The sequence below is a fragment of the Ochotona princeps genome, chromosome 13, assembly GCF_030435755.1.
Source record: "Ochotona princeps isolate mOchPri1 chromosome 13, mOchPri1.hap1, whole genome shotgun sequence".
NCBI classification, from domain to species: Eukaryota; Metazoa; Chordata; class Mammalia; order Lagomorpha; family Ochotonidae; genus Ochotona; species Ochotona princeps.
This window is the reverse complement of record NC_080844.1, coordinates 16710302-16727364: the sequence shown is the minus strand read 5'-3', so window position 1 is coordinate 16727364 and position 17063 is coordinate 16710302. Positions and strand designations below refer to the sequence as shown.

The following is a 17063-nucleotide window of genomic DNA, read 5'->3' as shown; positions in this document are numbered from 1 at the left end:
CTACCTTTATGTCACTTAATTCACACTGTAACCTTATGAGCAAGTCAAAGTATTAGCATGCTTTTACTAACAAGAAAACCCAAGAAACAAATTTCATAAGTAGCTAGCCTGAAGCTAAAGATCCTCTCCTTGGCGAGGCTGGACTTCAACTTCAGTCAAATTGACTGCAAAATTCACATCAAAAAAGAGCTACACAGTTACGGTGTTGACCGGCCCCTAAGGAGACAAGATTTTGAACCACAGCAAGGATGGGGGATTGCAAACTGAAATGCACAAAATTTGACCTGCAGTGTCCATGACCAGTGGTCACATCACTGGAAATTTAATGAAATTATTATACCTATCTGCTTATTTGTTTTTTTAAGGGAGGCGTCACCTGTATGTTACTCTTTGCTTTGAGGGCTCCTACAATGGACAGGTGTATGATATGGCCACTTACCCTCTGAATGTTTAGGCAATTTCAGCTAACTCATATGTGAATAAACATTCAAAATAATTGAAAACTTCAAAGTAAAATGAGACCAAAACAAGCTTATATGTTAGATTAAATTCATTTGATTTTCAGAATTTGATTTTGTCAAGGTAAATTCTATGTGAAAACACAGATGAATCGTACTCTGATTTGTTCACTGTATTTATCCCTTATAGTATTATCTGTTTTTCCAGAGAGTTGTACAAATATTAGGGTGCTATTTTCATTTCATTAGTCAACATGAATGAAAAATTAATCTGTGAATATGAAATGTTTTATGCCAGGCATTTTCACGATGTGGCTGTTTTTAACAACAACTTGTTTGATTTGTGGAACTTTAAATGCTGGTGGATTTTTTGATTTGGAAAATGAAGTAAATCCTGAAGTATGGATGAATACTGTAAGTCATGAGAAATTCTAAAGAGCATCAAATGAAGCAGGAGTAAGGTGTGGTGAGATTATCAACACTCTTTTGGACAGCAGAACATGTCAGATAAAAGAGTAGGGAAAATGTAAATAAATGGTATTTACTACCTCTGTAAGAGTCCAGCTAGGCAGATCTGCTCTTTTGCTTGAATAACAAACACATGTAGTAATGCAAGTAGAATTAACTGACAGCATCACTTCCTCTTTTAAATTTATATTGTTAAGAATATGAAGCCATTAGGATGATACATGACTGCATTCCCCTTGTCTAGAACTATAATTGTATTATTTTTAAAGCAAGAAGAATATATAAAAAAGACTGACTTGAGAAAGTAGCTGTATCAGAAAGAATGACTCTAGTATTTGCCAGTAGTAGATATTTTCTCAAGTCCCATTTACTTTTTATCAAGGCATTTTGTAAAATAATTTTAGTTGCCGTGGACTAGAGTTCCACATAATTCCTTCTGCTTAGCACACACCAGATGCTATGTGCTGGCTCTTGGTGCTAACCTTCAGTGAAGTACAACTGGTGCCTCTATTTCCACTGGGCAGAGTGAAATCATAAGCTACAACGGCTATCCCAGCGAAGAGTATGAAGTCACCACCAAGGATGGATACATACTCTGCATCAACAGAATTCCCCATGGGAGAAGTCGGAATGGGAACACAGGTACGGATATGCCTTTCTTCGGAAGGAGGAGAGTATACAATTCAAACTTACTGCTGGCTACTTATCCAGAAAGTGACAACTTTAACAAAACAGGGTAGATTTATCGGATTTGGATTAATTTAACAAATTTAAGAGGGAATTTCACTCTTTTCCATCTAGACAAAAATCTAAAAATACAATGGACAAGACTGATTTTGCTAAAAACAACTGGGCTTTCTTTCTAGAATGTAAATGCCAGGGTGCAGCCAACATTGTTATCTCATAACTGACTCCTTATGTGTTCCAGGAAAGTGGATTTCCTTACTGCTGAAAGATTATCAGGGCTGGATCAGGTTGACAATGAGCTACCTTCTCTCACTAAAATCAAGCTTTCCTCTTCTAGTTGGAAAATCACATGAAATGACATGGCTTTTCTGAATTTTTCCCCAGGAATGAAAACTTTGATATTCACATACACTTTAATCTAGAGACAGACAGTTTGTAGAATGAAAGATCTTAGTTTGAACAAGGCTTGAATCCTAGAACACGGAGAAAGCCATGCAAAAGCAGGGAGTTCTACTCTTGGCACAGTCTCTGAAGAGGTAAAAATAAGAGTTACAGAGTAGCTACCGAGGCTCAATGAGGATTCACTTACTGCAATTGCTTACCACGTAGCTTCTGATGTTCTCTTCCAGCAGCCACACACAGAATCGGCTAACATCCTGCTACTCTACACTATTATCCTACAAAAGACATTTGTCATTTAAGAATTTCTTTTTTAAAAGAGGATTTGTTCATTTTTATTGGAAATGTAACTTTAGAAAGATTTGGGACTAAAACCCATTTTTAAAAAATTTGCTTGAAAGGCAGAATAACAAAGGCAGGGAAAGAGAGAGGGGTGGAGAGAGACATTTTATCTACTGATTTATTCCCAGATTTCTGCAACATTTGCACCTGGCCAAGACGAGGTCAAAAACAGTGACCAGAAGGAATTCAATCATGGCCTCTTCATAGGGTGGCAAGGGTCCAAGTACTTGGGCCACTTTTCACTCTCTTCCTAGGGGCATTATCTGAAAGCTGGATTGGAAGCAGAATAGGCAGCACTTGAACCTGTACTCTGACATGGGATCGAGGCGTCACAAGCAGCAGCTTAGCGCACTGCACCACAAGGTGCAGTTCTAAATACTTTAAATCAGCCAAAGCTCCCAGCAGTGCTATGACATGGATAACACTAAGACTCAATTTCACAGATGACGAAATTGAATCATGACAGTTCATAACAGGCTCCAAGTCACACACATAGCAAGTGACAGAACCAGAATGTAAGCTCAACAACCTGGCTCCAGAACCTATGCTCTTAGCTGTTAATTTAGGGCACCTTTCTGAATCATCAGCCTGGTTCTTCCCATTTACCTGAATACTATAGCCTCCCAAATTTGGGAGCTGGCAAGGGACAATAAGCTGGTTCCTGCAGTTTTCAAATGCTCTCGGGTGAGCCAAGGCTTGGAGAGGAACAAAGGAGGAAAAATGAATATTGTTTGGCTTTTTGTTCTGGGTAGGTTTCAGTAATGTTTCAGGTGTAGTCTATTTATCAAAGTTGTCTCTTTCCCTCATTCATTCGCCTCAGGTCCCTCTGTTGTTCCCATTAACAATCACCTCCTCTTTTTTGCTGGAAAACTAATAGGACTCCTTCAACAGATGTTGCATCCTTGTAGGCCACGGCCAGTACACAAATACACCTTGATCTGCAATGGGGTTTATGTCCTGACAAACCATTATACCATTATAGTTAGAATACATCTTATCTAACCTACTGAACATCATGGCTTAGGAACATAATACACAGAGTGTCTATTGTTTACTCTCAGGCTCTCACAGATAAACAGGCACTGTGACCCACTATCACTGTCTAGCATCGTGGGAAAGGATCTTATCAACTACAAAATTTGAAGTGTTGTTTCAAACAATTGCACCTCTATTTCACCTCATGGTGAAGTCAGAAAATCTCTTGTGGAACCATCTTAAATCAGTGACTGTCTATGCATGACAGGGAACAGGGAGGTCACAAGCATGTGCTTTGGTTTAAGACAGGGCTGAGTTTTCATCGCTGCTCTGAGCTTCGCCAGCTGACTCCTAGAAGGGTTACTTAGTTATTGCAAGGTCTGGTTTTCACATCCATCAAATGAGGCTCTTTGAAACAAATGCTGCATTTAAAATTTTATTAATTAATTTATAATTTTACTTCTTTTAAAAACTGCATTTTAAAGTGATTCTAAGAATCAAATAAGTTGATGCATAAAAACCTATCTGCATAGCACCAAAGTATGTTTTCAAGAAATGTAAGCTAATAAAAGGAAAATTGGATATTGTTTGGCTTTTTGTTCTGGGTAGGAGTCAATAATGTTTCAGGCATAGTCAATTTATCATAAATTGTCTCTTCCCCCATTCATCTGCTTCAGATCCCCGGCCCGTTGTGTACCTGCAGCATGCCCTGTTTGCAGATAACACCTATTGGCTGGAGAATTTCGCCAATGGCAGCCTTGGATTCCTTCTAGCAGATGCAGGCTATGATGTGTGGATGGGAAACAGTCGGGGGAATACTTGGTCAAGAAGACACAAGACACTCTCAGCCAATGAAGAGGCGTTTTGGGCCTTTAGGTAAACTAACATAAGTACAAATAAGATGAAGGTTGGGACAATTTCTTTAAATAAAATAGTGTGGCTGGTATTATTACAACGTATATGGAGTGGTATGAGGTTCCTTGGCATTTCTACTAGCATCTCAAAGAAGAGAAACAGCAAACAACTTTAACTTTCACAGATTCTCACCATTTTACTTCCTGATCTGCCACATGGGTGCAGGGGCCCAAGCATTTGGGCTCTCCTCTGCTACTTTCCCAGGTATGTTAGCAATGAGTGTTGATTGGAAGTGAAGCAGTCTGGACCCAAGGTGGCACTCAAATAGGTGATGACTTTATCCACTAGGCCACAGCAAGAACCTGTAATACTATATAAGTATGTCCCAAAGGAATATTCAGGAAATTCCTATGTCCAATTCACTTATTTTCTTCAACCAATATTTATCAATGCACTCTGAATACTTGAGCTAGGTTCTGAGCATTCAAACAGTGACATTACCAAAAGCCTCACCTCAGGAAGCTTACCATACTTCTAGTAAATACTTCTAGAAATCTTATCTCCTGCAGAGTCAATCAGTATTGCAAAGCTGATGCGTAGCAGCACTATATGTATTTAGAGAAACTATGATTGATGTTGTACAGAATATTATTTCTAAGAAAACTCTAATATGAGCTTTTTGAAGCATGGCTAAAAGCAAGGAAGAAGAACCTCTTGATGTGGAGATAACTTCTTTCAAAGGCAATTTTTTTCTGCTGGCACCAGAGAATAGGCCAATGCCTGCAATAGTCTTCATTTGTGGGGCTTAAGTCATTGGTTTGCAAACCTGCTTATTATTGCAATGATAATAATATAATAATAATAATAATAATGCTGATAAATATCCAGCACTCACTTACATATTAGGAGCAGATAAGAGATAGAATAAATTGTTAGGATCAAAGCTCTAGAGAGGGGTCAAGGTCAGTAAATATTTATGTCATTGGTTTTTCCTGGTAGTTTGGACATTCCTTAATTGCAGGGGTGGGAAGAACTTTTTTACTGCTAAAATATATTTGGATAACAACATTTGAGGGTCAATCAAAATCATTACCTTCAGTGAAATCCTGTCTTTTATAACAAAATGGATGCAGTTGGAAGCCATTATGTTTGGTGAAATAAGTCAGTCTCGAAAACACAAATTTCATATGTTTTCTCTAATATGTGACTTAAGATAAACTACAAAATACAACATATAGAAATGAAATGTTGATTTGGGAATATGATTGTTATTTGGAGCCCTTATTTATATGCCTGTGGAATTGTGTTTTTCAAATTTGTTCAAAGTTATTATTTGTGGTCAATTAAGTTTACAAATATAGACTGGATTAAAATTTTTTCTTAGCAAAAACTGAAGAAGAGAGAGGAAGGAGAGACTGGGGTTTGGGGGAAAAGAGAAGGGTGAGAGAAGTGAGATTAGCTTCTTGAAACTATAGAATGCATAAAATCCATTCTGCTTATACTAATAAAAAAACCAAAAAGATAATTTCATTCTGCAACCTTGAAAAAAGGAGTATGATGAACCTGAAATTATGTTTTTATTTAAATTAAATTAAAATAATGAAAATAGATCTATTAAAATTTAAAAATTAGTTTGAAACATATTTATTGTATTTAAGTTCTACCTGCTGTTGCCTTGGCAAGGCCAGATCAAATGATTTTGCAGGCCTTACAGGATCCGACAGCTGGGTGTTCCACACTCCTGCAGCCATCACAGCCAGTCTCTGATATTTAGAAATACCAATTCAGAGACTGCTTTACATGTCCTTTAGTAAAAACAACTGTAGCTCATGGGTACTTGACTTGACCCACTATTTTACAGGCCTTTTGGTTTCTCAATGTTAAATACAAATGAAATGGTAGTATGGAATGAGGGGATATGTTGAATATGTATTTATATCAATGGAAACCCAAAACAAATCAACACATTATTAAATGTCTACTAGGAACCAAACTCTTTGATATTATCAACTCAAATGTAACTCTGTAGAGCAGGCACTACCCTGTCATTTCTCAAGTAAGAAACGTGGGCTGTGAGCATTTAAGTAACATCAAAAGTAACTCAGCACATGGTAGGATCATGATTGCAAACAGTATCTAATAATGATGACATGATATGATATGATATGATATGATATGATATGATATGATATGATATTAACCTAAGAGTCATGAAATTCCACTGGGGAATTAGTAGTCCAGCCATGCAAGTCAAATAGGAAAAAGAAGGGGAAAGGAAGACACGAAATGAAAAGGAGTAAGAAGGAGACCGAACTTCTGGTGGTACCCACAAGTCTTGAAATAGTTCCTGTTATTAGAAACAAGCTATGAAAATTAAGAAAAAGCTATTCTAACATTCACCTAGTTGAATAAATAATAAAATACACACTGAATGAGTAAATAATGTAAAATTCTGCACGTAAAAAAGTGAACAAGTTTAGAGTTTTCTACTTAGAGATATTTATTTATAAGTCTCTGTTTTATTTTGCAGTTTTGATGAAATGGCCAAATATGATCTCCCAAGTATAATAGACTTCATTGTAAATAAAACTGGTCAAGAGAAGCTGCATTTCATTGGACATTCACTTGGCACTACAATAGGTATGTCTGCAAGGTTCAATATTGTTAGTGTCTTGTTAGCACCCTGTAAACTGGAATAGAATAACTGCTGTGTAAAATGCCCCACACTGTGCTAAGTGACTGTGATTCTGCAGTTCTGAGACTGTTGGGCAAACACTTCTCTCACAGCTGCACAATAATAGCAATGAAAATTTCCAGAAGTAAAATGAGTCTGAAGAGGCCACCCTAAGCGACAAATTTCTAGATTCATTCTAAGCTGCAAAAGTGAAGCCCAATACCATAACAAAACTGCAAAGGATGATGAATATATATATCAACCCTACTTTGGTCAAAGCCCAATCGGATTGAAATAAAATAAAAAGTGATAGTGTTAAATTTCATCACACAAGAATGATAGAGCCACATGCTGCTGAATTTTACATAAAAACTTACTTTAATAAATCAACTGGGTTTACTTATTTATTTAGCATGTGACTTAATATTTATAGAAAAGTAATTAAATATAAATACTATGCTGCAATTTTAAAAGTTTTTGATAAAATTGTCCTCTTTTCTTTAAAAATTACTTCTTAATAATTACCCAGAATTTTTATGGAAAGGAGTAAAAAATCTAATTCCAAATAAAAGTCTAAAGGACTCATACTAATGTAAAGATTCTAATTTTAATAGAGTAAGCCATGTAAAAAAATGCACTATAAATGCAACAAATCAAAAGTTCCTAACAATTTTATTATCACTATTGTCAACACTAAACTTAACATTGGTCAGTAATTTATATGGATAGGCAGTTTAAAGGTTGAGTAGACCATGAAGATTAGACAGTAAGCACGTACTAAAAAAGTATCTAAGAAACAATAGGAAATCCAAAAAACCACTGATAGACAGTTACACTACACATATATGATATTGACTACTCATTCTGTAGGAACCAAAAAAAATCTTCCACCAACCTTAACATGAACCCTTCTGCTATTGTCCGCTTCTGATAGCAGAAGAACAGAAGCCCACACAAATTAGTGACTTCACCAAAGCCTCCTAGCACTAAGAGGTAGAACATAGATTCAAGCTAGCTCACTCTGACCTGATTCTTGGAGGACCTTTATACAAAGATACTTCAAAAAGTTCAAGTGAAAATGGGATTAAAAGATATTTATTTCAGTGGAAAAACTTTAAAGCTATGTGGTTTTTTTTTTCATGATATGCATTTTCTGTGAACTTTTTAATGATCCTTTGTAACAGGAGAAAGACTTGATTTGAGTATGAAAAATTGCTTGTGATTTAGGTTTGTTCTTATATTTGTTCTCAACGAAAACAGAGAATTGGAATACATTTGGGTCATCATGGCATTTTTCAGTAAGAATTTGAGATATAGTAATTGTTATATATGGGAAGGATCTACTGTTTGCAGAATATTCAACAACCCAAGCCCCAGGGCACTCTATGTCAGAAGAGCTGTCTCTCTCAAATGAGTGTGACCACCACCCTCCAAATTCATCTCCACACATTTTCAAATATAGCATTCAGAGCATTTTATCAATTTTTTCAGTCAACTATTTAAGCTATTTTTTCATTTAGCACCTGCTTGGAAAGTGAAGTTGCCTACAGTTGCTGCTTCCCCGTTCACTGCCGACTACTCCATTTCCCCCAACGAAGTGCAAATACCATTTGACAATACAAGAGAAAATGAAGAAATTAGAAAGGACTTGAAGCCTGTTGTCTTGGCAAAATAACCCCCAAGAACCTCCAGATTTGTCCCCAAATTCACTTCAATAGAACAAAAACAGTTACACAGAACCCCATTTTTGTTAGTAGAAATATTTTATGAGTATTTCTCATTTTTATAAGTTTGTCTTTCTTTCCCATTCTCTCAGGATTTGTAGCCTTTTCCACCTTGCCTGAACTGGCACAAAGAATAAAAATGAATTTTGCCTTGGGACCAGTGGTTTCATTCAAATATCCCACAAGCATTTTCACCAGTTTTTTTCGGCTTCCAAATTCCATAATCAAGGTAGGCTACTCTTTTTAGCCAAAATTTACCTAAAGATCTCATTTTGGATCATTGAATTGAAATTTTTTTTCAATCTTTTATGAAGGGAAACAGGAAACGTACAGAATCTATAGGAAACAGATTCTATGACTCTGTGTGTGTGTGTGTGTGTGTGTGTGTGTGTGTACTTGTGTGTATGTACTCGTGTGTGAAGTTCTGTGCATAGTACCCTCAGGTCCCATACACAATTTACTACTCTCGGTCACTAACAGGGCCAAATACATGTCTGAATTTCTTGCTGAGCTCAGATCACTAGAAGGTCTACTCACAAACTCTCTTCTTCAGCATCATTGGACAATTCGGTGAATTCGCAATGTCCCCCTCCAAGAAAAGATACTTTTCAGGTTTCTTATGATCATTGATATTGCTGACTGACACTAGGTAAGTCTAATAACACCCCTTTCAGGGACAGGCTTGCCATAGGTACTAAAGCTAAGAATTCAGAGTCTAATTGTCTTATAGCTGAGGAACTCATTGAAAAATCATTTGGGATTTGTTAAAGGTAGAAAGGGTCCTTTTTTTTTTTTTTTCAACAACAAATTTGAAATTTTATCCATTAAAGAGGTTACTTTTTCTTGTTTGTTTTTATTTCTCTATGAAGGTCACGGCTACAGACCAAAATATTTTTAGCACAATTACCTTTTGAATTAGGGGTATTGGGAAAAATGGTTTGGGGCCAAAATGAAGACCAATTAGAGCATCACCATAATTCAGACACAAGCAGACGAGTCCATGGTTCAGGGCGGAGTGTCAGGAATGGAAAAATAATAATTGAGAACTAACACAAGGAAGAATTTCCTTAGGGCCTAATGATTGGTTTGCTAAGAGTTGATGTATTATATACTGTAAGCAGAAATTACATAGATTCCCTTTTGTGTGACTAATGGTTCTGTATCAAAATGTGTTATCATCAGTTCTGAATGTCATCTGCACATGAATAAACTAATTTGTTAAATTCATAGGTACACTCATCTATATGTAACTACATCAATTTCATTTGTATTTCCCCTTCTACACAGATGAACCATAGGGCAAGCAATGGTCTTGACTTATCTGTTTCCTGTGGCAAAAATCCCTGCCTCTTTAAAACTTATGCTGTTTCCTATTCAGTTGCCCTCAGACACCCCTAGACTTCACTTGTGGCTTCCCCCTCCCACAAGCTTGCTTTTTTAACCCGCACAGCAACACCTTCCTTCAAAGTTCCTTTCTTAAAACCCAGAAGCTTTAACCACCCTGCCCTGATGATTCTATCTAATCTTGGTGCTCTGTAACACCCTTCCTTTACTATTTCATTCTCTGCTTTTCAGTGAGATCTAGCTATTCTGGGACAGTAATAGGATGCCAAATGTGCACACAGACAACATGGGAAACTGCTTTTCCTACCTCATCAATGTAATATTTAACCTAAAGAAGAAACTGATGCACCTTTCTTGCCAACAGAGAGACATAAACATTGACAATCACTGATTGGACAGAATACAGGAGAGCTTCACTGTGGAGAAGAAATTTGAGGTTTAGAATCATTACAATCTATGTAAATAATGCGTGGGGATCTTTCTTGTTTGGAGATAGACATGTAAGTCACTTTCTGAATGAGTTACTCATTTGATCAAAACAACAAATACAAAAGCAATATATCCCCCAAGTCTGAACGAATTATGAAATATGAAAGTCTGAATGGTTCTTGAGAATATATATGTTCTCTCTCTCTCTCTCTCTCTCTCTATATATATATATATATATATATATATTTTTTTTTTTTTTACTTTCACAGGCTCTTTTTGGTACCAAAGGTTTCTTTTTAGAATTTAAGAATGGGAAAATCCCTTCTACTAAAATCTGCAATAATAAAATGCTATGGATGATATGTAGTACATTTGTATCCTTATGGGCTGGAGCTAATACAAAAAATATGAATATGGTATGTATAAACAAATGTGCCTCTTGATAATTCTAACTTTCCTTTAATTCATACTGATATGTCTACTATATTATATTAACTCATATGGGATTCCAAACCTTAAAGGCAGATATCTTTTATGCACAGAAATATACTAAGATAGTCTAGAAAAAAAAGCTTCATTCTTCCATATCTGGCTAAAGTTGAGAAAATGAATGTTCTAGGGTAGGTGGTAGTTTCTCACATGTCGAAATTCAGCCACAACTTAGTATATATAATGTAAGTGCACTGTGTGTAAATACATTAGTGGAAGAACAAAATTCTGGAAAAGAAGAGAAGCTCATACAAGTATTGCACTTATTTCATGAGCTTTCCTTTGTGGGTAATGATGATCTCAAAGAAAAGTCATTACTTTACTTGGAAAATGTACAACACAACGTAAGGTCAGTAGAATCCACTTTCTATGAAGCAGCAGCAGTCCTGTTTCATCAATTATATTTCCTGTTATTGATCACTTAACAATTAGAAAGGGGAGGTTACATTTGCAGCCTTGTTCTGGTAAATTATCCTCTCTATTATATTCCAAAGGTCAGCCAATGAGACTGCTGCGGTAAATCCAGTTACAAGAAACCAGTCCTCAACCAGCCAAGACCACCTCTGTTCTATTTGAGGCTATATTGTGCTAGACTAAGATCTCTGAATAACCATTGTTCAAAGCCTGCTTGTTATAAAGTAGATTTTTAGTAATTTCTTACGGGATTAGGTTAATTATATTCCAAGACATTGAGTGATGATTACTATTCAAAAATTGGAATAATTTGAAAAGAATTGGCTTATAGATTTACTTTTGCAAAAGTTCAGCAGGTTGGTAATATGATCTTTTGTAAGTTGTTTTGATGATAAAACCAGAAACTCAGATTTTAAGTAACTTGTCTAAATCCATAAATTTGACAATAACCTTAGCGCCTTCAGATTTTCTACCCTACTGATTTTTGAGAGTGCACATGTAGCACCTCCACTCGTACTTGCTTTGATCCATGATGCCTATCTATTGCTGTAGCTTCCTCGAAATAAGTAAATCTTACAGATTCAGAGCTGTTGCAGGTTTAGTCTCAAAGAACCCCTTCCAGTAGTTAACCCATGGTTTATTCACATTCTAGCACCTGGCATAAATACATATTTATCTAGATTATTCTGCCTCATGGCTCTCAAAAACCTCAGTATTTGTATACTAATTTTCAGAATGCAATTATTTTATTGGGTGGCCATTGGTTTAACATGGTTTTGTTTCTCCTAGAGTCGAATGGATGTGTATATGGCACATGCTCCCACTGGATCTTCAGTACAGAACATTCTGCATATAAAACAGGTGAAGTCTTGGTCAATATTTTCGTTATACATACAAAGCTAGAATTGGCCCTGTTGACAGTCCCACAGGAAGGAGCTTCATGACTTGCTTTCAAGGTGTCACTGTTGTCATATTTATGCTTAAATTTTTCTGAATTTTAAGAGAAAGGACTCCATGTTGCAGATCAAATGAGTGAGCTAAACGAACCCATCTTACATTCAACTTTGTAAAATAGGCCTATGGGAGGAAAAGCAATACACTGAGATGTCTCAGGAGAGCAGAGACTCCCCCTGATAGGAAATATATGGGATTAGACTTTGCTAATGATTCTTGCTGTTTTTTCCCTAAACTGAGGTAGACCATTGTCACCTTTCAATGGGACCCCATTTTTCATAATGATAATTTCATAAAAATCACTTGTGTATGAGATTTTTCTTAGATTTGCTGTTAGCTGTTATGATTCCTAGTGCTGTAATTTCTTTCCTATAAACCATTTATTTCAGCTTTACAGATCTGATGAATTCAGAGCTTATGACTGGGGAAGTGAAGCTGAGAATATGCACCACTACAATCAGGTGAGCTACTCAACAGGTTCCAGAATGGAGATTTTGAGAAATTACAATCAAACTACTTGGGAATGCTAAGAATCCTTTCTGGAAGTTGGTGGTTTGGATGTGCACAGATAGAGATTTTTAAAAGACGTCTAATTTAACTTGTACTCACTGAAATTTTAGAAATAAAAGAAGCATAAAAGTATGTTTAGAAATAACTAGATATATTAGCATACATATTGATGTATTAGCTGGGATTTTTAGCATTCTACTTCTTTCATATAATAATTTTGCTATTTTGTGTATAGCTCTAGGAAAAAAGTAAATGATATTCTAATAGATTTCTTAACACAATTTTAATGTCTATATGAAAATGGAAATTGTTTCATGAAATCTTGACAGAATAAACAAATAAATACTTATTGACTTAGCTGGAAAAAAAATAAGGTTTCAAAGGCAGTTTTAAAGATATTAACCAAAACCATTGAGATGAGGCTTAAAATAACTTTTTTCAAATAACTTCACACATCACAATGTGAAGATTTATTCAGTAGTATATGTTTGTTCATTCCTGCCACCATTTTTCTATTCTTATAGTCAGAGGTTTGGTCTAAATATGAAATAACTGTATTACACTAACTTTTAATCAAACTAACCTTTTCAAGGGCACTACTAGTACAAATAAAGAACAACTAAGTTGTTTCTGAGCATCAAACAGTCAATCACACCGGTTAGTTTCACAGTACTGAACTAAATTATTAGAGGAATATTTCTACTAGCTCTAAATTCAACAAGAGTTAGACTATATTTTTTCTTTATTTTTAATTACTGAAGATGTGATTTACATATAAAACTAATTTTATGTTTTTGATGCATTTTGAAAAATTATTCATTAGCACAATTTTACCATAATTCAGATACAGAACATTTTTATTATCTCCAAAGGTTTTCTTCTGCCTCTCAGACTGTGTACAAGCACATATTTGGAAATGTTTAGAACGGCTCAGAAAGAAAATAATCAGCAAATGCCAAAGTGGTTACTTTCAGATAATAGGAAAAAGGAGGAAGGAGATGGATCAATATAGAGCTGTAAAGAACTCTGTTTTTCTTCCATTATTTTTATTGATCATATTATACTTCTATGTTGTTTACATTTTCAAAATGGAGCAACACACGCACGTTATACTGAGTCATAGTCACACTCTAAGCAATGTGAGAGTGTCAATATCTAAGGCATGTGAATGTGTTGAAGTGTAGCTGGTGCTATCCTGCTCCTGGCCAATCCTGTTTAGTTTGTTGGGCTTTTTAATCATTTGTAATCAACTTTTGTCACATTCCTTCAAAAAAAAAAAAGACTAGTCTCAGAGCTTTGCACTCTTCTTAATTTTTGAGCACTATCTCTGTTCCCACTGTATTACTGAGTACAACAGAATTAATCTATGTCAGCTTCCTTACAATAGGGAATTCTTTTATTATTTTTTTACTAGTCCTTTCACACCTAGCAGAGTATCTGCTACATAATGTACTCAATAATTGTAGCATGAATGAAACTTTTAAGCTTCTCTTAACTACTTTGAAATGATTCACTCAGGATTCCTTCTTTCTGTATTAGAAAATGAAGTTCCTATCCTTTTCCAAATTATCCCACTCCTGTGCTCCTCACCCCATCTCTTCCCACCTCCCTCTCCTCCTGGAACATTTTACTATCTTAAGTGCACTCCTACCTCTTATGAAAGACACTGGAATGAAACTTGCTTTAACCTATCAATTGAATCAAAGTATCATTCTGTCACCTCAGTTTTAGCAATGCTTTTCAACATCTAAAAGAGCTTTTCTCTTCTGCTCATTCTGGAACCTTAGAAATTACCGCTTTGGTCTTGATCATTCTATATAGCTACTCTATTTGGTATCGTGCATGGCTTTTGATTGACAAACCCAATGGCCGACTTTCACATGTGTTGTATCCTACTGTTATCTTCTTGCAACTCATTTGCCTCACTTGAACTTCCATCATGCAGTGCTTTCTGACTTTTCCTTTGGTTTGATGGCTACCTTTGATCCCACCACTCTTCCATTCATCACTCTGGAATTTCTGGCTTTCCTCCAAAATTCTTCACAATTCTGTTTCTTTCTTCTTTAAAGAATTTAGCCATTTCCATAGTTTCAATTTAGCCATTCATATATTAACTTCCTAGTTTATTTTTTCTTAATTTTAAGACTCACATTCAACCTACTTCTTCCTAATATCATCTCACTAATCATTGCCCAAAGTAGGTGATATAAGATGGCTGTTAGTAAAACAACACTGCCTTATTCCCCAAACTTCTGAAAGTTATCCAAATTCCTTTACCTGATATTCAGATCTTGACTCTTTACCTCCAACTTTACATCCTGCTATAGCACCTTAAGTTTGTTGTTTTTTTTTTTAAGTTACACAGGAAGCTTAGCATTCATATTCATGATCTGCAAACACTTCTTGCTCCCACAGCAGCTCTCACCCTATCTCAATCCAAACCCAGTGAGTGATGGCTCAACAGTCATTTCAAATAACTCCTGTTTACATGAATTTACCAGCTGGGAATAATTTCTTTATTGCTTTTACTTCCACTGTCTATTGGAAATATTTGATAGAATTTAGCACACTCTATAAATGTTTGTTTAGCTGTTTTCCCTTGTTCCCTCTTTTGTAAATTCTTTGAAGGCAAGCAGCCATGCAAGCTTCTTCCCCATTTCACTTGGTACTCAACAGAGAGAGAACCATAGCCGATGCTCAGTAAGCAGCCTTTCTATTTATCCGAACTCAGTTGTTGCTACAAGGGTCTTGTTCACAAGTGCTCTATTTCTTTTTTACAGAGCCATCCCCCACTATACGACTTGACAACCATGAATGTGCCTACTGCTATTTGGGCTGGTGGTCATGATATCCTTATCACACCCAGGGATGTGACCAGGATACTTCCCCAAATCAGGAATCTTCGTTACTTCAAACTAATTCCAGATTGGAACCACTTTGATTTTGTCTGGGGTCTTGATGCTGCTCAACGGATGTATAGTAAAATCATAGCTTTAATGAAGGAATATCACTAAATGTGATGTATCTACTTTTCAGTTAAAAATTGCTTGCAAGTCCATTTATTTCTTTCTGAAAAAAAAAAGTAGCGATGAACTGCAAGGATGCCCCAGCACTCTTGATACTGTTTAAGGTCATATGAGTACTTCACTGCTTGTCATGTAATGCTGACTTAACAATCTTTTACTTCTTTGAAACATTAGAAAATTTTATGAAAAACTGACAAATAAAAACAGTGCAAAATTCAGCTAAAATGGAAGCAGAAGTCAGATTTAGTATATAAATGTTAGCAATGTTATTCCTTCATCCTAAAAGTAATAGGAAATCATCCAAGATTTTACCTAAAGGAAATTTAGTACTGTCCTATTCGGGAAATATCACCCAGACTGATAGAAAATGGATGAGAAAGGATTCTGGGAGAAAACTGAATCTGACCAAGTTTCCTGAGGCAGAGTAATCCCTTCCTGCTGTATTCTACAAGCAAACAGATCCACAATAATCACAGCTACCTGACACTACCCTGCCTGGCCCTGATGGCAGGTCCACAGGCTGCTGGCTGCCCTCAACACCAGTATGCATCAACTTAATGGACACACATTGATAGGGAGCAATGATTACAATGAAAACCATGCAGCAATATGGGAAACTATTCATAATGCTATGTAAAAAGATGGAGAAGAATGTAGAATTATTTTACACATACACAAATATGAACTAACTGTACAACCTTAGAAAACATTTTAGCATAATGAGGACCAAAGCATATAAAAATAAAAGTAGCTATATCAGGGTAATAAATGATGGATTATTTCTTGAATATTTCAAAAAATTGTTTATGTGGTAGTGATTATTTTGTTTCAATAAAGACGAATTCAAACATTAATTTTTATTACACATTAAATAAATGTAATCCATGCTTTTCCTGAGCTGAGTTGTGTGTATGAAGCTTATTTATAAGCAATTAATAAGAAAAACCTTCAAAGTGAAGAAGACTAGGAAAGAGCAATTTATACATGTTTGCTGTAGCACAGTGTAATTCTGCTATATTACTGCCTACAGAAGAAAACTGGACAATCAAAATAACAACACCTTCACCTGAGACTTCCATAAATTATAAGCAGGCAAGAAGTATATGATAATAGTAATTCATAGTTAAAAAATCATATTGTAGTATGATTTGTGCACGAGGGGAAGGTGCTGTTTAAATGATATTGAATCAACCAAATATCCATATTTTCTTCAAAAATTATTTTTATCTACGTCAGATCATGTATAGCATTCAATCATACATGCAATATTGAATGATTAGATGACTCTCTTAGAGGATAGCACAGGAAATTATTC

At 35.6% G+C, this 17063-nt stretch overlaps 1 protein-coding gene across 1 annotated transcript; it reads left to right on the top strand.

The window, feature by feature from the left end:
• Nucleotides 1-721: 721 nt before the first annotated feature.
• LIPN (lipase family member N) lies at nucleotides 722-16192 on the top strand. The gene is made up of 9 exons (XM_058671333.1): nucleotides 722-872; nucleotides 1451-1568; nucleotides 4007-4205; nucleotides 6715-6824; nucleotides 8675-8811; nucleotides 10625-10771; nucleotides 12048-12119; nucleotides 12602-12673; nucleotides 15503-16192. Exons 1-9 carry the CDS (start codon nucleotides 738-740, stop codon nucleotides 15734-15736), a joined length of 1224 nt encoding a protein of 407 aa, XP_058527316.1. The 5' UTR covers nucleotides 722-737; the 3' UTR covers nucleotides 15737-16192.
• Nucleotides 16193-17063: the final 871 nt, after the last annotated feature.